The 26,666-nt window shown below is 41.5% G+C and overlaps 1 protein-coding gene across 2 annotated transcripts in view; it reads right to left on the minus strand.

Moving 5' to 3' along the window:
* Positions 1–1,423: 1,423 nt before the first annotated feature.
* Positions 1,424–26,666, minus strand: part of ZBTB8B (zinc finger and BTB domain containing 8B) — a 33,753-nt gene continuing 8,510 nt past the window's right edge. The window contains exons 2-5 of one of the 2 annotated variants that reach the window (XM_075853128.1): positions 16,062–16,207; positions 14,123–15,044; positions 11,927–12,105; positions 1,424–7,112 (exon numbers count right to left, since the gene is read on the minus strand). In XM_075853128.1, coding sequence (XP_075709243.1) covers positions 6,825–7,112; positions 11,927–12,105; positions 14,123–15,023 — 1,368 coding nt within the window. In that variant the 5' untranslated portion in view covers positions 15,024–15,044; positions 16,062–16,207 and the 3' untranslated portion in view covers positions 1,424–6,824. Of the gene's footprint in view, positions 7,113–11,926; positions 12,106–14,122; positions 15,053–16,061; positions 16,208–26,666 lie in introns of both variants that reach the window. The other variant, XM_075853127.1, reaches the window with a different exon arrangement.

Raw genomic sequence — 26,666 nt, forward strand, 5'->3', positions numbered from 1 at the left:
AGAGAGAGAATGAGAGAGAGAGAATGAGAGAGAGAGAATGAGAGAGAGAGAATGAGAGAGAGAGAATGAGAGAGAGAGAATGAGAGAGAGAGAGAATGAGAGAGAGAGAGAGAATGAGAGAGAGAATGAGAGAGAGCGAATATTTCATCTTTCACCTGTGAGTACTGGAAATAAAATTAAAAAAAAAAAAAAAAAAAAAAAAAAAAAAAAAAAAAAAAAAAAAAATCGACATGGTCCTAAATTTCATAGAAGACATTGACATTTGGTCCAGTCACTTGTAAAAGTGGATTCAGTTCTCTTTAATGACGTTGTAGTTCTACCTTTACATGCATTGGAGTTGTAGTAAAAACACTCCTTTACTTAAAACCATATTTACAATTAGAACGTACATTTAATGGTTATCCCCTTTACTCTTCACAAAAGATATTTAAAACATCACATACATACAAAGAGGAGCTTACATGTAAAGTTGCAGAATTTGTAAATAGTAAAGACATTGTCCATATAAAAAGATTCTGTAAGATATATTCATACTCAAAGAAAAACACAGGAAAAACCGCAGGATTAAACAAAAGAAAACTTCCTATGGTCAAATAATTATGGCTATAGAGGGATTTCTATGGTCAAATAATTGTTGATAGAGGAATTTCTTTCGAGCTGCCATGCCTCAAATAAAAGTAAGTATCAAGACGATTACATAAAAAATACAGTTCTGATAAAATATAAAAAACTATGTGGAAACTCATAGTTCATAGCCAGCTGTTAGTTTCATAGAGAATATTACATTTCAATTAATTATTTGGTACAAAATCTAGGCAAAGAAGCCATTATTCTATTTAAAAGAATTATTCCCTTAAAATAGCTGTCAGGTCCCCTATGATACCCTATTTGAGGGCAGCCTAGGATAGTCGCCAAGCTTAAAGAGTCTCTATCACCAAATTATCTCCTACATAATCTGATGGCGCTGTAATGTATAACAGTGTTTTTTATTTTGAAAAACGATAATTTTTGAGCAAGTTATGAGCAATTTTATACTACATTTATGCAAATTTGTTTCTTAATGGACAACAGGGCGTGTTTTTACTTTTTACCAACTGGGTGTTGTACAGAGAAGTGTATGAGGCCGACCAATCAGTGACCAATCAGTGTCATACACTCCTCATTGTTCGGGTATGTGCACACACACTAATTACGTCCGTAATTGACGGACGTATTTCGGCCGCAAGTACCGGACCGAACACAGTGCAGGGAGCCGGGCTCCTAGCATCATAGTTATGTACGACGCTAGGATTCCCTGCCTCTGCGTGGAACTACTGTCCCGTACTGAAAACATGATTACAGTACGGGACAGCTGTCCTGCAGAGAGGCAGGGACTCCTAGCATCGTACATAACTATGATGCTAGGAGCCCGGCTCCCTGCACTGAGTTCGGTCCGGGACTTCTGGCCGAAATATGTCCGTCCATTACGGACGTTAATGTGCTCGTGTGAACCCAGCCTTAGTGTGATTGTGCAGTGAAAGAAGCTGGGCTGGAACAATGAGGAGTGTATGTCACTGATTGGTCAGCGTCATACACTTCTCTGTACAACAACCAGTTGGTTAAAAGTAAAAACACACCGAGTTGTCTATCAAGAAACGAATTAGCATAAATCTAAGATTGCGCATAACTTGCTAAAAAATTATCGTTTTTCAAAATAAAATAAAAACTGTTATCTACATTACAGCGCCGATCAGATTATGTAGGCGATAGGGCATTTATAATCTGGTGACACAGACTCTTTTTTCTATGATTTCATTCAGGATTCTCATGTAAAAAGCGGTTTAAACACTTGAGGCGTACCTAACTTTTCAGAATAAGCGGTCATATATGTGTACATGAGGAATAACATTGTTTCTGGCCATTATATAGGACTTTTATGTGATGCTTTTTAGCAGTTTTCCCCCTCTGCAGGCTTGTGCTCTAATTTTCAGCTTTTTTTTTAAGATAGTGGGCGAAGCCTAACTACTATAATCTCTCCCATACACCGGACACACAGAAAAGGGGAGAATCCTGCTCTCCTATCGCTATCGATCATACATATAGAAGCAGCAGCAGGGAGAACATTAAACTGCAGTCATGAGTAGCGTAGCTGAGAATCCAGCATTGGGGTGAGATAAAAACACTTAAAAAATATATAAGCACCCATGTCAATTTATAGAATTCTTGTTTGAATGTTGATCCAGTATGTTCGCCACTTGGGATATTTTGGTTAATGCCTTATCTGTATTTTTTCCTCTGGATCAATAGGGGTAAATCAAAAGTTCTATAGTTTACCCATATCCATTCCGTTTCTCCCATCCCTTCATTGAACTTGATGGAAACATTTATCCATATATATCAAATAACCGTTTAGGCGGGGGAAGCAGCCTGATAATTGGAGAAATAGGCATTTTCTGTAATAAGGTACATTACAAAGTTTCTTATATTTGCTTATACTATTGATTTATGAAAAGTTTGTTCAAGTGCAGAGCCTATTTAAAGAGGCTATGTCACTAGTTTAGTAATGCTCCTAGCTAATCTCATAGGTGCTGTTAGGGCCAGTTCACACAGAGTTTTTTTTATGCGGAAACCGCGTCAGTTTTTTGGCGCGTTTTCTGCCGAAAATGCCTCCCATTGATTTCAATGGGAGGCAGAGGCGTTTTTTTCCCGCAAGCGGAAAAACAGTCTTGCGTGAGAAAGTGGCATGCCCTATCTTCGGGTGTTTACGTATCTTACCTCCCGTTGACATCAATGGGAGGCAGAGAAAGCGTATTTTGCTGCGTTTTTTGCCCGTGGAATTTTGAGCCAGAATTTTCTGCCTGCAAAAAACTGTGTGAACATAGCCTTACACTGATAATGCTAGTGAAAACGGTGTCCCAAAACGTTCATGATTATAAAAGTTATGAGCTTTTTTTTCTAAATAGGTCAATGAGCCTTTATTAGATAAGTGGGTGTCAACACCAGCGATTCTCCTGAGGTGGAGCTACCTCACAGCCTCTGACACTGTCCCATCAGCATGAAGCTGCTTCACACGGTGTGAGAGACTGAGGCTGGAGGGAAGGAGGATCACTTTAAACAGCCATATCTCCGGCTGTGGACCACCTAGAACATGCTTATAAAAGTGGCATATAAAAGAGGAGATTCTAATCTTTCATATGACACCAGGATCGCAGTTCTAGCTGTGACACAGCCGGAGATTTCGCCAGTTGAATACACAGTTGGGAATGGAAGCTGTATATTATATGATCACACTGTATTGCTGGGCAGGGAAGGGGGAGAAGCTGAATGATGATTGGACAGCGTCACACAGAAAACAGAGAGAGAGAAAAGAAAGAGTCACCTCCTATTTGGCTATTAGAGCCACATTAGCATATTTAGAAAAATGCTCATATCTCTGCAAAAAATAAGTTGTTTTTTTATTTAAACATCACACTAGTTATCAGCATCATAGCGCCTATTCGGAGATAGGAAATTGATAAACTGGTGACAGAGCCTCTTTAAAGAGACTGTCACCACGTTATTAGTGCCCTATCTCCTATATAAGGAGATCGGCGCTGTAATGTAGTTGACAGTAATGCTTTTTATTAAAAAAAAACGATCTTTTTTCACAAAGTTTCGACCAAATGGGCGTTGTACAGAGGAGTGCATGACGCTGACCAATCAGCATCATGCACTCCTTTCCACAAAAAAAAGATTCAGAAGTGTCAGGATTCTGAGTACACATGACTGGATTTCATGTGTATTCATTATCAGGACACTTGTAGTAATGTTAGGGCTTGTGTATGAGGCTGCACATAGCGATATATCTATATCGCTAGTGCAGTGTAAATGAATGAAGAGGAGTGCATGATGCCGATTGGTCAGCGTCATACACTCCTCTGTACAACGCCCACTTGGTCGAAAGTAAAAGTACGCCCATTTGGGCATTAAGAAAGCTCATTAGCATAAACTTAAATCGCTCCTAACTTTGTGAAAAAAGATCGTTTTTTTAAATAAAAAGCACTTCTGTCACCTACATTACAGCGCCCATCTCCTTATGTAGGTGATAGGGCACTTATAATGTGGTGACAGAGCCTCTTTAAGCTGGAGATATACTTTAGATAGCTAGCAGCTGAAGGTTCCACCATTTATTCCTCCCGACCTCCCTATAGACATACACAGTCAACTAGGCAGAGTGTGAATGTGTTCTCAATAGAAAGGAGAAACCGCTGCCAGACACCTCTGGGATCGGCTTATCTCCTTGCAAACAAAAGAATTGGGCATGTTGAAATCCAACAGCCAGAGCTTTATCTCCCCAACATCTGCGATGAGGAAAGACTCCGAACATCGCCATGCACATTAGATCTTTGGCCGACATTAATCGAATGTGTATAGACATTTTAAATTCTCAAAATCTACTTTCTGAAGTCCTGCTAAACCTCATACACAAGAAAAGCTGTCAATGACTCTCTGTGGGCGGAGAAAGCAGGACTCACAGTTTCTGTATATGAGTCCTGCATCATTTCAACAGCTTTTTACATTAAAATATAGATTTAAAATCATAGAAAACCAGATCTCTGAGCTCAGCAACTGCCCCTCTATACTGTGCTGCCCTCAGATAGGGTAGCATTGGAGACCTGACAGAGCCATTTTAATCTTTATGGCATATCCATAGGATAAGCCAAAAAGTCAGATTACTATAAATCTAACCGCTGGGACCCCACTGGCCCTTGGGATGCTTGCCTGGTGAGTCCCCATTACCGTCTACGTGAGTAAGGGAAACAGCCGAGTGCACTTCAGTGGAAATGCCATAAGTGTCTGTGGTGGGAAAACCCCCTTAAAGGCTCATATACACCAGAACATATATGCGTCCCGTTACAACAACTTGCAGTGCGTGGTGAATAAAACACATCACCAAATAAAACAGGTAATGAAAACGTTCACAGCTTGTATTCTATATGTGCAAGTCCTTTAAATTGTAAAACTCGGATGACACCTTTGTGAGAATCGAGGCAACCGGGTTAGTGCCAGTGGCCACAACCATTTTTAACACCATATGAACTTAGACCAATCTACATAGAAGGAACGGAAAAATCTTCTGCGTTGAATGTGTTTTTCTTGGAAAAACTGGACAAGTGAGTTTTTCCTGGAGAATTGGGCCTCCCTCCATCGCTATTAGTTTTATCTCTTTCAACACCAGCGTTTGAGTGAACTCAGTAGGGAAGGGGCTATGCATGGAAGCAACCTGACCCAGGCACATCTCTCCAAAGCTGCATATTGGGTATACATAAGATAATATAAGGCTCTGTTGCCCTGACATCACGTACAAAACATATACTGCTGTAGCTGTATTAGGGCAGATGATTATTTTTCTCTTTACACTGGCTGCCCTTTAAAGCACTACATTTCCCACAATGTATGACAGCAATGCATACTTTGTACAGGCACTGAACCAGCAATGGTCTTCACGAGATGTGACATTTGAAATGCTATATTTTAAATTGTAATACAGCTGTCATTTTGACACTAAAATTGTCCTGCCTAAATGCTTTACAAGACTAGTGTAGAGTTATGGATACTACTCCTGAAAGTACCCAATTCTAACGCCTATCATCACCTCCAATGGACATCCTGAGATCTTGGTGTTTCCTCTATTCCAGTAAGTCTTATCCTCATGTAATCACAAGGAGACAACCAAACCCTCCCCACATTGATCTGCAACATATCCTGGATAATTGCTGCTACAGTCAAAATTCCTAGAAAGAGTGTGAGTGTGAGTGTGTGTGTGTGTGTGTGTGTGTGTGTGTCCATCTTCACGGCTACATCGGAGATATATATATATATATCCGGTGTAGCCGTCAAGTTGAAGATGGCTACATCCGTATACACACACAAACAGCTAGCTTATTTTGTATACAATTGATAAAGCACTGAGCATCGATCACCTGGTTATTTTAGTGCACCTCAGTGTAAACGTGCCAAGTACATGTCATGATTACAATATTAGTTCCTATTAATTCTGAGGATTTCAACTTCTTGTATATGATGGTATTGGTAGAACAGACGCAATGGTGAGCATTCCAAGAGAAAAATGTCTAATTCCAGCTTTATCTTTAGCAGAACATGGAGTTGTGCAGCCCTTCATACAACGTTACCATCTGTCTGATAAACATGTCATGTAATACATGTTGTAATAAGAGAGGCTGCTCCTATCTTTTCCAGAAAGCACAGAATCCTTGGATGCCAACTTGAAAATGCTGGTGGATGTATGCAAACATCATTTTTACGGAGGCACATATTGTTTTTCTTACTCCATTACATCACTTCAGAGAACATTCATTTGCAAGGCAGAGATATTTAACAAGCTCTAACTAGCATGTTCAGTCCAGGCTAGTGTGAATATCTGAAGATGCTGATACTTTACCTTTCTCCCGATAAACTTCATGAGATTTACTTGAATGACAATTTCCGTCGAACCTAGAGCGATAACTGAATACAGTCTGGAATGGTCTATTCTACGTTCACCAGTTTGCTAACCATTTTGTGGGAATAAGAATGGCAGAGCAATTTGGGAGATGCAGTTTAAAACTAAAAAGTCATGTTGGATGATGAAGGTATTTAGTGCACAGCACTTAAATAAACAAGTGTAAAATAGAAAATGTTCTGCTGCTACTGAACTAGCAGCACTGTGCATAGCCAAGGCGGCATAAAACCCGCTGACCACCAAGATGCTGAATAGTGGCAGATAAAGGACGGCATACGCTTTATAGCATGATGCTACCTAGATGGCCTGTGTAAAGAGGTTACAGCAGAATCTTCTCTGTGCATCACATCAGTACCTCCCTGTGGATTTGTTCTTTATCCTCAACATCCTCCTCCGCACCTTCATTCTCATCACCCGACTCAATGTAAATTGGCCAGTCTCCATCACCCTCATCCTTGTCCATGCTGTCTGATGCGGCTTCTGTATGGCTCGGATGCTGAGAGTCATCGTTTGTAGTCGTGACACACGTGCAACTGTCACACAAGCCAAAACGCCTCAAACCAGGAGACAAACTGCTGGTAAAAGTACGACGGCAACCTTTACAGATGATGGGACGGTTGGACCGATGAACCTAGAAAAGTACAGTCGCATAGATATTAGTAACATTTTTACGTTCAGTGAAGTAGATTTCTCCTAACATGAATCTAGTACTAGGTGAATAGAACTCATCCAACACTACAAATGCAAGTGGAAGCGAAACAATAACAGCAGAGAAACCCCCTGAGAATGCGGATTCTTTATGGCCACCCATTCCAGGCAGTTTTAGGAGCATTCTGCTGGAAGATTCACAGGGTAACAGCAGAGATTGAGAGTGCTTATACCTTTCAATATATGGTCATGTACAAAGTATCCGTACAAGTTCTCAAATCAATAAAGGTGACAAATTGGAGGGTTATAGAAACAAGACTTGTTTAACATTTTATTTGCATAACTTTTAATAGAAATAAAAACTTGTAATATCTTTCATTTTGAAGTAAAACAAGTCACTACAAAATATCACTATTCCAAGTATTTAGTAGAGGCATCTTTGGCAGCAAATACAGATTTGCATGGGTGGACACATCTTTCACACATACCGCACTAAAGCGTTCAAGCTCTGTCCAGTTGTTTGGCGTGGTGAGTGAACAGCTATTTTTAAATCCAGTCACAATTTTATGTATGGAGTCTGCTGGCTGGAAAATAAATAGTCACAGTCCTCTTGCAGAATGCAGCAGTATGGAATTCCCTTCATTTTGCTACTCATTGCCGCTTCACGTTTTCCAGAGCATGTTAAATCCCCAAAGCGTTACTTATCAGTATGAGCACGTTTAACAAGCTGAAGTTCTCATCTTAGGCCCTGTTCACATCAGCGTCAGTTTCCATTTGGGGTTTCCGTTCATCCATTCTGTCAGAGGAACAGATGAACGGAATGCCAAACGAAAACAATAGCGTAGTTGACTATGCATTACCATTGAAATCAACGGTAATGCAAACGGAAGCCATAGTTTCCGTTTGGCTGTTCCTGTGACGGAATGGATGAACGGAAGCCAATGCTGATGGGAACAGACCATTAGCTATAAACGTTTTTTTAAACTTCTTCAGTGTTGACAAAGGTCCCTTGACAACCGGTCTCATTATTGCCCTCCTTGCAAAGCCCTTTAGTTTCTAGAGCACAACCTACTTTAGGCACATTAACAGTTGTGCTATATCCTTTCCGTTTTTAAATTACTTAGGGCTGTCTGGGATTTGTGTTTTTTTATTTAGCCCTCTTCTACTTGAAGAAAAAGAGGGCTTTGCAATAGGATATTTGTTAACAAACCGCCCCACCCCTCGGGTGTGTGCATATCTCTATATCTCCCAGAGTACTTCAACTTTACTTCGAGAGATATTCCGGAACTTTAAAACGTACTAGTATCCTGCCCAAACATGGTACTTTTTAATAACACTGCCATGAAGTTGTTTGGATTCTTCTTCTGCCTTCACTGTTGTTTTTGCCCAGGAAACTGATCAGGAGCAAGAAAGGATCATTAGGGCGTTTTGGGCAGCCGCCCGGGACCGACCGCCCAAAGTACAGTTTTGTCACGTTTTTGCCACAAATTGCGGCAAAAACAAAACTGCATTGTGCATGTCCTGCAGTTCTTACTACTGTTAAGAGACCTGCTGGACACAAGAACGCAGGTCCTTGAACAGCAGCAAGACTCCACAGAAAAGACTGAGGTGAGCTACTAAGTAGAAGGGAATTAATTTGCTTAAAGAGGCTCTGTCACCAGATTATAAGTGCCCTATCTCCTACATAATCTGATTGGCGCTGTAATGTAGATAAGTTGTTTTTTTATATTTTGAAAAATTAGCATTTTTGAGCAAGTTATGAGCAATTTTAGATTTATGCTAATTAGTTTCTTAATGGACAACTGGGCGTTTTTTAACTTTTGACCAAGTGGGGGTTGTAAAGAGAAGTGTATGACACTGACCAATCAGCGTCATACACTTCCCTCCATTCATCTCCATTTGTACTCAGCACAGCGTGATCTTGCGAGATCACACTTTGCTGTCACATACACCCACATTAACTTTACTGAAGTGTCTTGAGAGTGAAGAGACATTGCCTCCAGCCAGGACGTGAGCTCGCTGTACTGTGTGAGTAAGTCCCACACAAACTTTACCGAAGTGTCGGGAGTGTGAATAGACATCGCGTCCTGGCTCACTATTATCTACATTACAGTGCTGATCAGATTATGTAGGAGATAGGACATTTATAATGTGGTGACAGAGCCTCTTTAAGGGGTCTGTATTTATGAGGTCTGTATTTAGGAGGTCTGGTGTCTATATTTAGGGGGTCTGTGTTTAAAGGAGCACTCCACATTTTTTTTTTTTTTTTTTATTCATGCTCTCAATGCATTCCTAAGGAGCCTCGTTCTGGGTACTTGTTCTTTGGTCTGTATTTGTTTAGGGGGTGGTGTATGGTCTGTGGACTGCAATAGTTTAGAAGGTCTGGGGTCTGTATTTATTCTATAATCTAGTCTGGGGTCCGAATTTATTAGTCTGAGAAAAAGACAGTCGGTGCCCGGACAACCCCTTTAATGTATGGGCCTGGGCCCTGGTGTCTGAATTTGTGTTTTTCAATAGAGGATGGAAATGGCTGCAGAAGCGAGGAGCAAAGATATCAGGAGAAGTCGCCATAATGGTCTGTGTCAGATGTAGAAGAAAAGAGAACGACTCCCATCAGAGAAGACGTCACTTGTGAGTCACTGAAACTATAGAGGATTGGTCCCCTTTCCGGACATGTCTGTTGTAGGAAATCCTTGTATTCCACAAAAACTCTTTGTGTACCCAGGACTAATAGACAAATGCGTGTTACCATTCCCATTGTCAAGAGAATGTTTTCCTACACAGTGTGATATTGTCAGCCATGGTTGGAGACTGTCAGTATGTAGGGAAACAGCCTTTTGACTAGGGGAATTGTAACAACCATTTGTCAATGCTCGAACAGGAATGTGGTGTTCACTGCAGACACGGCAGAGCAGCGATGGGGAAGTCAAAGCTTGTGGAACAGCCCAGGGTCTACTTAATCCACCACTGATCAGTGGGACATTATTCCAGGTACAGAAGTATTCATACTATTATGACTTGTAAGGTGATTTGGCTTCTAAAACCATTTGGTTGTTCCAATCACGACTTAAGCTGGCCATACATATAACTGGTTGTCCAGTTCCGAAAACCCATTTTCACATATTCTATTAGGGAACTGCAATAATACAGAGGGGTCCCCGTTTAAGATCCTCATCTCTTGTCCAGTGTAGAAAGCAGTTACAGAGAACGTCTCTTTCTGGAGGACCTGTACTGTATTACACAGATATCCCATTGTTTTAAATGGACATTGTGTAACGCCTTATTGTGGTGGTGCTGCAGAGAAATGGAAGATTTACTGCCAGGTTTCCCCAGAGCCAACAGCTGATTACTGGTGTCCCAGAAGAGATTGTCCGATACAGAGAACCCCTTTAAGAAATAGCTGTCGTGACCATCAGGCTATTTCCTTACTCCAACGGGAATAAAGGATTGGGCATGTTGAAATCCAACATGCCCAAATCTGCCATCGTCGGAAAGTCAGGAAGTCCACATACATAACTACATGTGTTTATTTCAATAGGAAGTGGGAGATAAACCACTAGGACAGGCTAAAGGCCCTTTTACATGGGCCAATTATCAGGCAAACGAGCGTTCACCAGCTGGTTTTATAGTTTATGCAGCCTAAATTATTATCATTGTCGGCAGGACATCTCTCTGTGTAAACAAGGAGATGTGCTGCCAACATGATAGAAGTGTATGGGGATGAGCGATTGTAGTAATAAGCACTCGTCCCCATACATATGTCTTTGCGAAGGGAGCAAACGAGCACTGATCAACGTGCTTTCTCGTTGATGGGCACTCGTTTACATGGCCTACGTTGGGACGTGTAAGAGTACCCTTAGGGTATGTGCACACACTAATTACGTCCGTAATTGACGGACGTATTTCGGCCGCAAGTCCCGGACCGAACACAGTGCAGGGAGCCGGGCTCCTAGCATCATACTTATGTACGATGCTAGGAGTCCCTGCCTCGCTGCTGGACAACTGTCCTGTACTGTAATCATGTTTTCAGTATGGGACAGTTGTCCTGCAGCGAGGCAGGGACTCTTAGCATCGTACATAAGTATGATGCTAGGAGCCCGGCTCCCTGCACGGTGTTTGGTCCGGGACTTGCGGCCGAATTACGTCCGTCAATTACGGACGTAATTAGTGTGTGTGCACATACCCTAAGTGTCCCTATCACAATAGATCATTGACAGATCCTGTTGTAATAAGCAGCTTCAGGCAACTTTTAATTAACTTGTATGGCCAGCTTTAAGAGTATGAAAGGAAAACCGCAGCACTCACTTAGAAAAGGGGTGCACAGTAGTTGACATCCTGTTTTCTTGACAACCCACATAGCAATTATAGAAGACAGCAATACTCCGAAATAAAAGTCCAAACATGAGGTGTTTACCAGTACATATGCAACATTTCGACCTCCATAAGGTCCTTGATAAAGGCCTCATGGGGGTTAAATGTTGCACATATCCTGGTGAAAAAAGTCACATTTGGACTTTATTTTTAAGTGCTGCAGTCTTCTTGTCTATGAGAGCTTTATAGTGATGGGGTGGGAAATAATTATGCATTGAATTATTTTGCAATTGTGAATGTAGATCACTTAGTAGAGATGTTTTCACTTTGACATAAACAAAGTTTTTTTTTTGGTTTTTTTATCAACAGAAAAAAAAAAAAAAGAGTCTAATTCTATTCATTGTGATTCAATGTATTTATAAAACTTTAAAAAAAAGCGCAAGGGGGAGGGGGTAATGGATTACATATAGCAACGCATATACTCACAGTAAGAGAATGGCTGCGCAGGTGCTCCTGTCGTGTAAACCTTTTGCCACAAATTTCACAAGGATATGGTCGCTCTCCTGTATGTGAACGAATATGACGCTTTAAAATGCCCTTTTGCTTGGCCGTGTATGGACAGAAAGGACACTTGTGTAGTTTGATTGGTACAACTAAGACATCCCCTGAAAAAGAATTTGCAAGCACTCATTTTTTTTCTGCTCAAAACCAGGTGGCTTGGTACATTTGACAATTTTCAAATAATTTGCAAAAATCTGTTATCATAGTCCAAATAGCAAATTTGTTCTAATAGCATATTGTACCAATTGACCTATTTAATTAAATTAAAATTGTAAAATAAATGTCAACTTACCTTCTGATAAGGCATTCATATACTGTCCAGAGTAAAGCAAGGGACTTACAGATACTGACTGATCAAGTGTTGGATATCCTAGCCTCTCTGGGTACCAGTTCAGGATTAAAGAGGTTTTCCCATAATGATTATTTATCACTTATCCACAGAACAGGTGATAAATATCTGATCGGTGGAGGTCCGACCGCTGAGAACAGGCTTACCTTGCAGTTCCTGGTAGCCCCATAGAAATGCATAGTGCGCATACTCGACCACCGCTCCATTCATTTCTATGGGGCTGCCGAGCGCTATCTTCGGCAGCCCCATATAAATAAATTTCCAGTCTCTATAAGCTTCTCATATCTGGATTACTAACATCCCGTCCGTTGGCAGCTAAACAAAAATAGAAAGTTTACCTTAGCCTGGGACCAGCGGTCTTCTATTTTCGAATATATTGCTAAGGTTTCATGGAGTGACGCCAAGTGCTTTTCACAACTATATTTCCTTCATAGGGCATTTTATATAACCTATGTTCTTTTTAAAGCAGGTAGTAGGACAGATTTTTTAATGTCCTTAAAAACTATAAACAGTTTTGAAGGCAAAAAAAAAAAGTCAATGCTTTCAACAACTTTTCTATTGGTCTCGATTTAACAAAAAAAAAATAAATAAAAACTTTTACTTTTTGAGATACAATTTCTATGTAACCTGCATACATAGAAGCAGAGTCTTGCGGTCAATCGGGTAGGTTAGCAAGACTGACTGCTTCAGTGACAGCAGGAACCAGCTTCTATGTATACAGAATACATAGAAGCTGTATGTCCAAAAAATTTTTTTTTTTTAATAAAAAACAAATCAGAAGTTATTCAAAATCAAATAAGACAGATTTATTTAAAAAAAAAAGATTTCGGCTTTCAAAGGATCCTCCAACAAGGAAGGAATTTATTGGTTGTGTTAATACATTACTTCAAATGGAAAAAGGTGTGTATGCTAGATGAGGTAGACCTCATAAATGTTAAAAACTACGAGCACCATGGCTGGACGAACCACGCCTGGCATCAGCTATCTTGCTCCGAGATAGGATGTCTTCTAATACAATATACATGTGACCTATTGATACAATACTGTAACACCCTCATCTCAAGTGTATAAGTCTGAAGTATATAATGATGCAATATTCGTGAGTTAATCTGTATGCTCTATTTTTGACAGTGTACCTCTTTTTTCCTTAACTGTGGTATGGGAGTGGGGGCTGGAGGGACATTTAAGTGTAGCTAAACATTTGACAAACTTCTGACATGTCATAGTGACACGTCAGAAGTTTGGATTGGTGGGGGTCCGAGCATGGAGACTTCGTGTCGGTTCGGCTTTTTCCAGAAAGTCGATGTCTCCGAGTACGGGCTCAGACTTTTTATTGAGTCCGTACAAAGTCGGAAAAAGCCGAACAGACACGAAGCGGCTAAGCACTCACACGAGCGCTTCAGCTGCTTCAGTATAACGATTGGTGGGGGTATCAGTGCTCGGACACCCACCAATCCAAACTTCTGACATGTCAGAAGTTTGTCAAACGTTTAGCTACACTTTAAGGCAAATGTTATTTGCATTGTTTTGCTCAGAAAATATATCAGATTAAAATAAATAAAAAATAATTTTAACAAGTTCTCATAGTGCTAGCTTTTCCACAATATCAGCTTCTTATGTTATCAAGAGACTACCAGTTAAAACAGGTTACAGGAGTGTAAAAGTAAAGGCCCTGTTACACCGGCCAAATATCAGGCAAACAAGCGTTCACAGAACCGTAGACACAAAGGAGGAAAACATATAAAAAAAAGGACACCTTTCAAGAGATTTACCTGTATCTTCACCATACCAGTCACCTTGAATATCCATCATAGAGCTCATCGACACACTTGCTTCCTCTTGCCGTGACTCAAAGTCACGAGGAAAATGGTGCCCAGAGTCTTCTTTCCTTTGAGCAGAGCTATTACGTAAGAGAGCCTCTAAAAACTGCTTCATGTGATAATTATTACACGGTATGTCCACTCCAGAACCACCTTGTGGACTTTCTTCACCTTGCTCCAAATCTTGCTGCATCTGATATGGTTGAAGACCTTCAGTTACTTCCACCACATCAGAGTCAAACTCTTCTTTGGGTTCCATCACTTTGGTAGGACTTTTTTCTCCTGGAGAGGCTATACTTGTAGGATCTTTTACCATTTCCACAGAGTTGCAGCTACTACAGTCCCCACATGGGGGATCTTTCTGACAATCTCCCCGAGATGATTTTTCTGGCACTGACCTAGCAGCACCTCTTCCGCTATTAAGACCATCACTACCACTATCGGCTTGTCCAAAGGAACTCTCTCTTTCTATTTTCCTGCAAATGTCAAGTGAAGATCGTATATATGCCTTACAGAAGTTAACCACATCAGTCATCTGAAGGTAGCTTGCTGCACTCATAACTTCAATGACATTCTCTCCACACAGGTTTAGCTTTCCGGAGTATAGGAAATCCAGGATTGTTGAAAAGGCCTCAGATGTCACAATGTCTAGGGAAGCTGTGCTGTGCCTTCCACTGTCTTGAATGTAATGTACTAGCATGGCCCGGAAATAGCCACTGTTGGCAAATAGAACATTTCTATGTGCTTTAAATATTCGACCTTCCACAATGATGCTGCAATCACAAAAGAAATCTCTTTTACGCTGCTCATTCAGCTCTCCAAGGAGCTTGGTGTAATATGATGGCATCTCCATGACTCAGACAGCTAGTGATCTCTAGGCACCTGCAAAAAAACAAAATTAAAAAAAACCACAGAGAAATGCTAGGTTCAAAGCATTCTACATACCATGCAAAAATCACACTATAAAGATTATTATTTTTTATAGACATTAATGTGTAATGTATCAATCCATATTTAGATTTCAGCCACATTTGCTGTGTCTTTTCTCCTGCTTTTGCCTGATAAATGCTTATTGTCATGGATATAAATGTATTAGGATTACATAGTTTTCATTTTAGATTGAGTAATATGCCCAAGGATAAAATCGTGTTTCATTTGGTCTCTGTTAGGGTATGTTCACACGGCCTATTTACGGACGTAATTCGGGCGTTTTTGCCCCGAATTACGTCTGAAAATAGCGCCTCAATAGCGCTGACAAACATCTGTCCATTGAAAGCAATGGGCAGACGTTTGTCTGTTCACACGAGGCGTATATTTACGCGCCGCTGTCAAATGACGGCGCGTAAATAGACGCCCGCGTAGAAGAAGTGACCTGTCACTTCTTTGGCCGTAATTGGAGCCGCTATTCATTGACTCCAATGAATAGCAGCGCTAATTACGGCCGTAATTGACGCGGCGTTCAAGCGCCTGCACATGCCGGTACGGCTGAATTTACGGGGATGTTTTCAGGCTGAAACATCCCCGTAATTTCAGCCGTTACGGACCCCCGCCGTGTGAACATACCCTTAAGTAGATAAGACTTAAATTCAGATTAGAGTTACTGAAATTGATGCAATTTTCAAAAGTTTTTTTAAAGTTGATAACATTCTGCTGGTCAAGTTGCATTCTGCACATTAGTTCTGATTCTATTATTTACAATGTTTAGTCATTTATTTCAACAACTTTAAAACTTGTAGAAATCTACATGCGCGTTCTCGTGGACATTGGATATTGCCTGGTCACACATTCACCTGTGAAGCTCAGGACCAGGAATCAAGAAATACATTTAAACTAACTTTAAGTCCTCAGTTCTTTGACAAAACGTTTGTACAATTTTCCTTTGTACTCTTACCTTAACTGGTCTATGAAGTCTAGAGAAGCCTGTTAAGCAGAGTTACAAGAGAACCCTGATAAAACAAAACGGGAAGTACACAGGACTATGCAGCAGCCTCCCCAAGCAGCATAGGTTATTTCAGAGATCGTGTCTTCTGATGAGGCCTGAAAAAAACATTATACATATTTATATGTATAGTTTACAATATTGCATCAAAGGAGTAATTACATTCGCTAACACACACTACTTCATGAATTCAGCCTTAAATTAATTTTTTTTTCAATCAGAGACATTTATCACCTATCCAAAGGATGGGTCATAAATGTCAGATAGATGCAGGTCCCACTTCTGGGACCCGCACCTCTCTCTAGAACGGGGCCCCCTTAACTCCCTTCTACCGCTCTGTGTTACAGCTGAAGCGTGTGATTTTCCGACCATGAAGATGAAAACAGCGTAGCTCACTGAGCCAGGCTGTTTCCGTAACTCCCATAGTAGTGAATGGTAGTTATGGGAGCAGCGTAGCATGCAAGCTATGCTGTTTCCGTAATTCATGGTCGGACATCGCACGCGTCAGCCACAACACAGAGCTGTAGAACATGGTTTAGGAGGCCCCATTCTAGGGATAGGTGCGGGTCCCACATCTGACATTTATGACATACCCTGTGGATATGTCAAATGTCTCAGATGGGAAAACCCCTTTAAATATTAAATTAAAGTTGCCAAAAGTGAAAAATATATCCACTTAAAGGGTTTGTCCCAACAGGACAACCCCTGTCAATATGCTCTATTAGGACCTATTGACAACAGAGGGCGGTGCCCCGCTTGGAACCCCCCTCTATATGCCAAAATGGAGAGCCGCCCTGTAGGAGCGGCTCCCGCTCTGGCCAAACTTAATGCGCGTTTCTGCATTACATAGAGATCAGCAGTCGCTGCAGGGAAAATGAGTGGGAGGCTGTTGCTTTCCCGACATTAAAGAACTGATCGCCGGGAATGAGAGAAGCCAGACCCGTGGTGATCAGTTGATTGGCATGCCGGCTTATTTTTGAAAAGGGGTTATTTGTACGAGACAGCCTCTTCAAGATTTATTTGAAGTACGTTTTTACTTGCTGTACAATTGAGGGGAAAGAAAAAAATGTATCAATAGTAAAAGTAAAATCAAGAATGATACAAATTGATGCACTTTGTCATCAGTTTGAGTCCCAAAGAAACTAATACGATTTGTCATGATCAACTAACAAGCTTAGTGCTCGTATTTTTCCCAGTGAATTTTTAAACTTCAGGTTTCCCAAATTGCATCTATAGAACACTGAATCATGATACTGCATATAAAACACATAATCGTGTCACTTTCCTGGCTTGCATTTTAAAAGGATAAAAAAAAATACCTAAAAAAAGTGACACAGGTTTTGCTCCAGGCTGTGTCTTCAGACAAAATGTTAAACCTGCCGGCAGAAGATGCCGCTCGAAGCCTCGTCCATATAGAAGCTTTGTAGGAGATGCTTTGGGGGCCGTACAGTGTTTCAGAAACCGTACCAACGAATCTGCTGACTGTAAACCTTTAGGGTATGTTCACAGAGCCGAAAAATCGGAAGCAGAACCCCTCCAAACATCTGCCCATGGGAAAAATGGTGTTCTGTTCCGATGGGCCGTTTTTTTACGTGGCAGTTTTGAAAAACGGCCGCGTAAAATAACGGCCGCGAAAAAGAAGTGCATGCCACTTCTTGTGCCGTTTTTCATTAACTATAGAAAAACAGCTCCAAAAACGCAATGAAAAAAGCAAGTTGCTTAAAAAACAGCTGAAAAGTAGGAGCGGTTTTCCCTTGAAAACAGCTCTGTGTTTTCAGACGTTTGTTGCTAAATGTGTGAACATACCCTTAGAAGGACGCTAAAACAATTGCCGAAGCACTCTATAGAAAAAACGAATTTTTAAAAAGCATAGGTTAAACAATATTAACCCCTTAACGACCGGCGTAGTGTTTTTACGTCGGTTGTTTAGGGCAGTTCTTCTGAAGTGTCGGCTTTTCACGTCGGCACTTCAGAAGAACTTTTCTGCCATCGTGCGGGGATCTCCTGAAGACCGGGCTGTTAGTAACAGCCTCGGGCTTCAGGGCAACGATCGGAGACTACAAGCAGTGGTCTCCGATCATATTTAACCCCTCAGATGCGGCGCTCAATAGCAAGCGCCACATCGGAGTGGTTTGGGAGGGAGGGGACCGCATCGGAGCGGTTTTCGTGGGCATCACATAATCTGCCTCTGAAGCCAAGGCTGTTCGCAACAGCCAAGACTTCAGAGTGATGATCGGAGACCAATAACAGTGGTCTCCGTTCATGTGATCACTGTGAGAACCATTCACAGTGATCACAAAATATAAACAAAGTTTCTCCTCCGTCTCTCCTCACACTTGTTACTTTGTACGAGAAGAGACGGAGAGAGAATTTTATAGTGACACCAGAGACACAAAATTGCTAAAAATCTAATATATGAACTTTATATAAACTTCAACTGTATACCTAGGCTAGGGTTATCCTTAGAGTTAGGCCTCATGCACACGACCGTAAAAACGCCCGTTATTACGGGTCGTAATCACGACCCGTAATAACGGGCTCATAGACTTCTATTGGCCACGGGTACCTTCCCGTTTTCTTACGGGAAGGTGCCCGTGCCGTTGAAAAAGATAGAACATGTCCTATTTCAGGCCGTAATAACGGCACGGACAGTCCATAGAAGTCTATGGAGCTCTCGTAATAACGGGTGGCTACATGTGTGCACCCGTCATTACGGCAGCGTTGCTAAGCGACGTCAGTAAATAGTCACTGTCCAGGGAGCTGAAAGAGTTAACTGATCGGCAGTAACTTTTTCAGCACCCTGGACAGTGACTACCGATCAGTATAAACCTGTAAAAAATAAAAATAAAAGACGTTCATACTTACCGACAACTTCCTGCTTCCTCCAGTCCGGTCTCCCGCCCGTTGCCTTGGTGACGCGTCCCTCTCGACATCCGGCCCGAAGTCCTGGATGACGTTTCAGGCCATGTGACCGCTGCAGCCAATCACAGGTCAATCACAGGCTGCAACGGTCACATGGACTGCCGCGTCATCCAGGGATGTCGGGCTGGATGTGAAGAGAGGGACGCGTCACCAAGACAACGGCCGGTAAGTATGAATTTCTTTAACTTTTATTACAGAAAAGGCTGTCCCTTCTCTCTATCCTGCACTAATAGAGAGAAGGGGCTGCCGATTAGTGCAGTGCTATTTTGCCGCCAAAAACGTGCTCGTAAATACGGGTGGAATACGTGTGACACCGGACCCATATTTACGGGCACGGGTTCGTAAATACTGGTGCAAAACGTGTGACACCGGACCCGTATTTACGCCAGTATTTACGGGTGGGAAAAAATACGGTCGTGTGCATGAGGCCTTAGTCTAGGGATATTCTAGGTTCTAGCCTAGGGCTGGTCCAGGGTTGGTCCAGGGTTGGCCCAGGGTTTTTGTGTAGTGTACATGTGTGACGTCGGTGTATTTTTTTGTGCCAAAAAAAAAGTTAAAAAAAAAATATATGTAAAAAAAAAAAAAGTTTTATAGTCTACGTGTTTGTTCGACATCGTTTTTTGTGAAGCGTGCTTTTGTGACATCCGTGTATTTTTGTCTGTGAATAAAAAAATAATAATACATCATTTGTCTGCGTGTGCGTCTGGTTACAGTCTTTGTCGTAAGTGTGTGTAATTACAATGGCCCATAAAAGGTTCACGGTGGAAGATGCATACGCCATGTTAATTTCTGACTCGGATGAAAGCGATACAGAAACCGCGTCCGAGGTAGAAATGTTGTCTACCAGTGATGGCGACGACAGGGATACGCTTTCTGCAAATGCAATTTTGTCGATGGAGAGTCCACAAGCACAGGGCATGTCGCAGAAGTACCACAATACACGACCCACTCTATTTCCCCAGAATATATTGAGTGGGTACCCACAGAGTCATTTTCCCCTAATATCTCAGAATTTATTGCCACACCAGGGTTAAATATTAATCTGGAAAATTTTACAGCCCGATTTTTAAAAAAAATATCCATTACAGATGAACTATTGAAGCTGGTTGTTAACCAAACCAATCTGTATGCTCGCCAATTCTTTGCTGAAAAGCCAACGTCCTCCTATGCAAAGCAGTGGCACCCCACAAATACTGGCAAAATTAAAAAAAAATTGGGGCTCATCCTCAAAGTGGGGTTAGTGAAAAAGCCCTCAATCCGGTCATATTGGGCGACAAGCCCTACACGTGCCACACCTGTTTTTCCAGCCGTTATGACCAGAAGCAGATATGAGGCGGTAATGCGCTTCCTTCATTTTAAACAACAATCACCAGGCCCCCCCCACACACCGTAGTGATCCAGGCCGTGACCGCCTGTATAAAATAAGGCCCCTGATAAAAATTTTCGAGGGGTCAGTTATGCCGGTGTACAACCCCGAAAAAACCTAGCGGTGGATGAATCGCTGATGAGTTACAAAGGCAGGCTCTCATTCCGCCAGTACATCCCCTCAAGGAGAGCAAAATATGGGATTAAAATCTACAAGCTCTGTGAGAGCGGTACACGCTACACATCTGCCTTTAGAATCTATGAAGGCAAAGACCGTGATATTAACCCCCCAGGATGTCCCAGTGAGCTAGGATGCAGTGGCAAAATAGTCTGGGGCTTGATGCAGCCTCTGCTGAATAAGGGTTATCAGTTATACACTGATAACTTCTATACCAGCGTCCCCTTGTACAAGCACCTGCATGCCGCTGACACAGGGGCTTGCGGAACAATCCGCAAAAATAGAAGGGGCTTGCCACAGGAGCTGGTGAGAAAACGCCTGAGAAGGGGGGAACCAAGTGGTCCTTGCAGTGGAAACCTTCTTGCAATAAAATTGAATGACCGCAAGGATGTGTTCATGCTAAGCACTGTTCACACAGACACAAAAGTGACAGTGAGGGAACGTGGTGCCACCTCTGATAAAGAGAAGCCGGACTGCATCACAGACTATAATAAATTCATGGGGGCAGTGGATTTGTCTGACCAGGCTTTACAGCCATACCTGGTGCAAAGAAAATCCCACGCCTGGTATAAAAAGGTGGCCATCCACCTTATTCTGATGGCAACATTCAACGGCTTTGTGCTGTACAAAAATATCAAATGGGCAAAATACTTTTACATTTCTGGAGAACATAATTGAGCACCTTTTAATGGAGTCCCCTGACCCCAGACACAGCCATGAGGCAGAAGATGTCCGACGGCTTGTGGAACGACACTTTGTGCACCCTGTTCCTGCTACTGAAAAAAAACAATACCCCCAAAAGCGATGCAGTGTGCAGCAAAAATGGCATACGAAGGGACACGCTATTTTATTGCCCTACATGTCCCTCTAATCCTGGTCTCTGTAACTATCCATGCTTTGAAATTTATCATACAGTCCCACATTATTAACTTTCACACTGTTTTTGTAGGGGGGGGGGGGTTACTTATTGGATAATGTTTCGCTGTAAAAATGCAGCAATACTGTATTTTCTGTAAAAAACTATTTTTTACTTCTTTCCACCTATTAAAAATACTCACTATACCCCTAGATGAATATTAGCAGGACATTTATACTTGTCAAAATGACCTGCAGTACCACGGAAAATATAGCGTGGTTCCCTAAAATAAGCTCTGGCGTAAAAAGGCCTCCAAAAGCCAAAATGGACTCCTTCTATGATATGCCCTATAACGGGTCCATATAATAGATTAGACACACATATTTGGTATCTCCGTACACGGGAGAAATAGCAGAATGTGGAAAGGTGTCACTATTACCAGTATGTCATATGGTGTTTCGAAATGGCTTAAAGAAAAGTGACACTTTTGTAAAAAAATAAATGCAATTTACATTTTTTTGGCCCAAGTTTGGACAAATTCTGTAAAAGTGTGAAGGGTTAAAACAGAAATTTAACCGCTAGAAATAGACTTTAGAGTGTCTAGTTTGTAGAACACAATTTTTTTTACCATTATTTATTGGACTTCAAGTCCATTACCCATACATGAATACCATGGTGTAAAAAACTAAATGAAGACATTTTAGTGCGCAATTGAAAAAAGGGGCACTTGTGCTTTATACTATATTTCTTGTCAAAAAAAATAAACGACACCTCCAAGTCAGGTGTCCTTATGATCAGGATAAATGAAAATATATATTTCAATACATTTGTATGATGCAATTACTTTTATTTTCAAACTGTTACATTTTAAATGATGAAAAATCTAATTTTCTCTTTTTTTTCTGTCTTTCCACGGCTATAAAAAAAAAAGTAACAAAAACATTACCTATACATATATACCACAAAAGGAAGCACTACATGTCCCAAGAAAACAGTGCAAAATTCACACCGATACATAAAACACATATAAAGTTATACTGCGTTACATCTGTGAATAGCAAAACTGTGAAAATTGCTCTGGTCACTAAGGTTTAAAACACCTTCGGTATTGAGGGGTTAAGCAACATCTGGCCAAAAAAAAAAAAGCTGTGCAAAATAAAAAAACAAAAACACATGAATGAGCCCTAACGTTACTTGTTTACAAAAAGTTCTTAGTATCATGTATTCAACTTTCATTCGGATTTCATTGCGGAAAACTCGCAGCGTAATACAGTAGCAGCAGTGTGGGTGAGATTTAAACAAATCTCATCCACAAACAGCAGAAAAAAAATCAGCCAAAAGAAAACGTTCAGAAATTGACCTGCAGTGCGTTTTTTTGTTTTTTTTCAGCGGCAGCATGTCAATTTATGCTGCGGAATGGCTGCCCTTCTGTTGCGGGTTTCCCCCCTTGAAGTCAATGGGGGAGGTAAAACCTGCAACAAAGACCTTTGTGTTGCGACTTTTGCTTCGGAAACGCTGCGATTCTGCCGCAAATGAAAAATTAATTAATAATAAAGCTCATACTTATCCCGGCAATAGTCCTAGCAATGAGATCCCCTCTTCCGAACGTAGCCCGGCCTCCTGGGATGACGTTTCATTCCAAGTGACTGCTACAGCCAAAGACTGCATCAGTCACATGGACTACAGCGTCATCCCAGGAGGCCGGGCTACGCTCAAAAGTCGCCATGACTACAGCCGGGGTAAGTTTAAAGTTTTTTTTTTTTATTGAAGTAGGATTTCCACAGTGGACATTTACCCCGAAAAACCCACACCACAAATTCCCTACAGGTCCCAGGCCGGATACGGTGTAGTTTTACGCAGCGTATCCGCCCAGTGTGTTTGTACCCTTATTATGGCTTAAACTACTGTGGATCCAAAAGTTTCTTAAAATATTTCCTGATGTCATAAGAGTAACGTGAACAATTTTCACGCATGGCAGATTTAATGCAGACATTTCCGTGACTATGGCATATGCAGCATGTGCGTGTGATTTTTACAATTCAGTCAGATATACGAGACAGATTTTTGTAGCAGAAATGTCTGTAACAAATCTGCTGCATGTCATCTTACCCAAAATGTTCTAATAAGATATCATGAGCTCAATTATGAAGTCCAGTCATCAATTAACACAAAAACAACATTCAGCGAATGTTGCTGAATTTTGGGTGCCTAAATATTAGTATTTAGAACAATAAAATTCTAAATTTTTAATATATACCTACTGATTTAGCACTCCGACTTCGTTCACATTTGCGTTGAAGGCTCCATTAGGGGCCCCCTTCGCAGATCTGGCAGGGATTACCGGAGACAATAGTGCAGCCATGCTGAGCTATTGTGTCTGGTAAAATCACGGACACCCCACGGAACCTATTAAAGTCAACAGGTTCCAGTTGCCGCTGGCGGTGTCTGTTGTACAACGGATCCGTTGCTTCCATCGTTCCCTTTTTTTGCTCCTTTGAACCCTAGGGCCTCATGCACACGACCGTGTTCGGTCTGTGATATATGGACCTCATGTCTGCCGCATTTCCCACACCGAACACACTGCAGGGAGCATCATAGCGTCCTAGCATCATAGTTATGTAGGACGCCGTGAGTCACTGCGTCCCCGCAGGACTACTGTCCCATATTGAAAACATGTAGTCCCGCAGGGCGGCAGGGACAGCTAGCGTCATACATAATGAGCCCGGCTCCCTGAACTGTGCTCGGTCCAGGAAATGCGCCAACATGCGGTCCGTACATCATGGACTGAACACTGTCGTGTGCATGAGGCCTAAGACTCCGTCTACTATACAACTTCTCCTGCGCAGCATCCAAAGTAACACAATGGTATGAACATGTCCATTGATATAATTTGTTAGACTCAATATTGCCCCTACAATTGGCAGTAGCTGTTGCTGACTATAACTTTTGAGCAGATTACCATCACTTAGAGCTTACACATCTATAACAAGACAACATAGCTCTCAAAGTATTATAAGGCCCTGTTCACATCACATTTAGAGTGTACGCCAGAAAAGTTCCGAGCGAAAACACTAGAAGTGTCCATAGAACTTTATTAACCTGACGGAGGCCAAAAGAGAGTGTCAGGCTGATATACCTTTTTAGGTATGGAGTAGCGTAGTAGACTACGCTATTCCAAACTACGGAATCCTGCAAAAAATAAATGTATAAAGAGTGGTGCATATGTTTTAACATCCGAGCCTTTGGGTGACGTACGCCATTGCATAACATATGCCACAGGCATACGTGATGAGCTTTTCATAACTTATATCTTGAACAGATGTCATAATAGCCCATGGGTGACTGATGCATCAGTGGTAACCGTCACCCAGAGGCTTTTATTGCATAAGTCATGACAAGGTCACGAGTACACGATGTATACGTTAAACATATCCCATAACCGCTTGTGTGTGATGGATGCCACTATTAGGCTTCCGTTACAGCTTACAGTCAACATATATGTCGAGAGATTTTTCCAGTGTGTATTTTAAACGTAGGCCAGAAACGTTATGTAAATGGGGCCTAACATCTAAATGAACCGCAATCCTGCAACTTTAACCTACCGGTTTCAATGTGGGCGCGCTATGTTGACGACATCTTCGTTTTGTGGATAGGATCGATGAACCAATTTGAATATTATGCACAGATTCTTAATCAGCATGCTGTTGGTTTGAAATTTACTTCGGAAGCACATTCCAACACACTCCCTTTTCTGGATATTCTTATATCCATAGAGGGAAATGGTAGATTAAAAACAACCATCTACAGAAAACCCACCTCTACGAACAGCCTTCTGAGGTGAGAGCCGTCACCCTGGTCCCCTCAAGAGAGGCATACCAAAAGGACAGTATCTCCGCCTCAGGAGGAACTGTTCGAATGTACAGGAATTTCGAAAAAAAAAAGCCTAATATTTGGAACCTAGAGAGGGGTTACCCATCAAGAATTTTAAAAGAGGCATATAAAACATGCATGTGCCCGGAAAAGGGAAAAATTGCTGGTCCCTAAAAAAAAAACTGGAAACTACCAACCAACCTATACACCTGATAGGAACCTTTGACATGGCAGACAAAATGGTTAAAGAGGTTTTTAGAAAACACTGGAGTATCCTCCAGATGGATAATGATCTAAGAGAAGTTGTGACCCCTAAAGGCACAAATGACCTACAGGAGGGGTACAAGTATAGGAGATCGAGTTATGCGCAGCCATCTATCAAGCTTGAAAAAACAAGGTTGTTGGCTAGACAGAAAGATTAACGGCGGTTTTAAATGTGGACACTGCAAAGCATGCACATCTGTGCAAATACCAAAAGGCGTTTAAAAGTGCCCACACAGGCGTCAATTATCCCATAGGAGATTTTGTTAATGTTTGAAAAACATTATCTACAAAATTACTTGCCCCGGTCCTTTAGGTTAGGTGGGTAAAACAACTATGGAATGGAGGAAGAGAATCCGCGAACATTTAGGTGACGTTGCTAACAAAAGAGACAAACCCGTATCCCACCACGTTCATTTGGAACACGGGGTAGAGCTAAACTGTCTAAAATTCACCGCTATAGAATCATTACAACCATCAATTAGAGGAGGTGACATTGACAGGATTTTATTGCAGAAAGAATCCAGATGGATCTTTAAAATAGGGTCAACTGCACCAAACGGACTAAATGAACAGCTGGACTACACGTTTTATTTAAAACAAAAACAACTAAACAACTAAAAACATCTAAATTCGTGATATAGACATAATTACGTACCAGGTCTAGTTTTGCCATTAAAGATCCTAAATACCACGATCACATGATCAAAAATACACTCTATTTAGGAAATAAATTAAACTCCTAAACCAGTGCTCTTGGATTAAACCTTGAAGTGGTGGATGAGGGAATGGCAGTTCTGAATCAATGCCCATATGGCATAAGGATTCCCCGCCCCTCATCTACAACACTCGTCCCTTCTTCGTTCATTACCTTTACATGCATTCCAGTTCCTCAACTTTACTGCCTATGTGAAAACAAGCGCTGCTGCGTGGGGCAGTTCAGCGAGGAATTATATACGTTACAGCCAATAGCTGTCTGTCGCATCATTAATAGGGGGCGGTACAGGCCATTACCTGGGGAACATGTATTTATACCACGGGTGTTCGGAGGAATGCCGCTTGTTGTGGATTCATGTTCACGGGATCGCTCTGATTTTTGAAAGGA

This window comes from Rhinoderma darwinii, chromosome 2 (assembly GCF_050947455.1).
Source record: "Rhinoderma darwinii isolate aRhiDar2 chromosome 2, aRhiDar2.hap1, whole genome shotgun sequence".
NCBI lineage: Eukaryota > Metazoa > Chordata > Amphibia > Anura > Rhinodermatidae > Rhinoderma > Rhinoderma darwinii.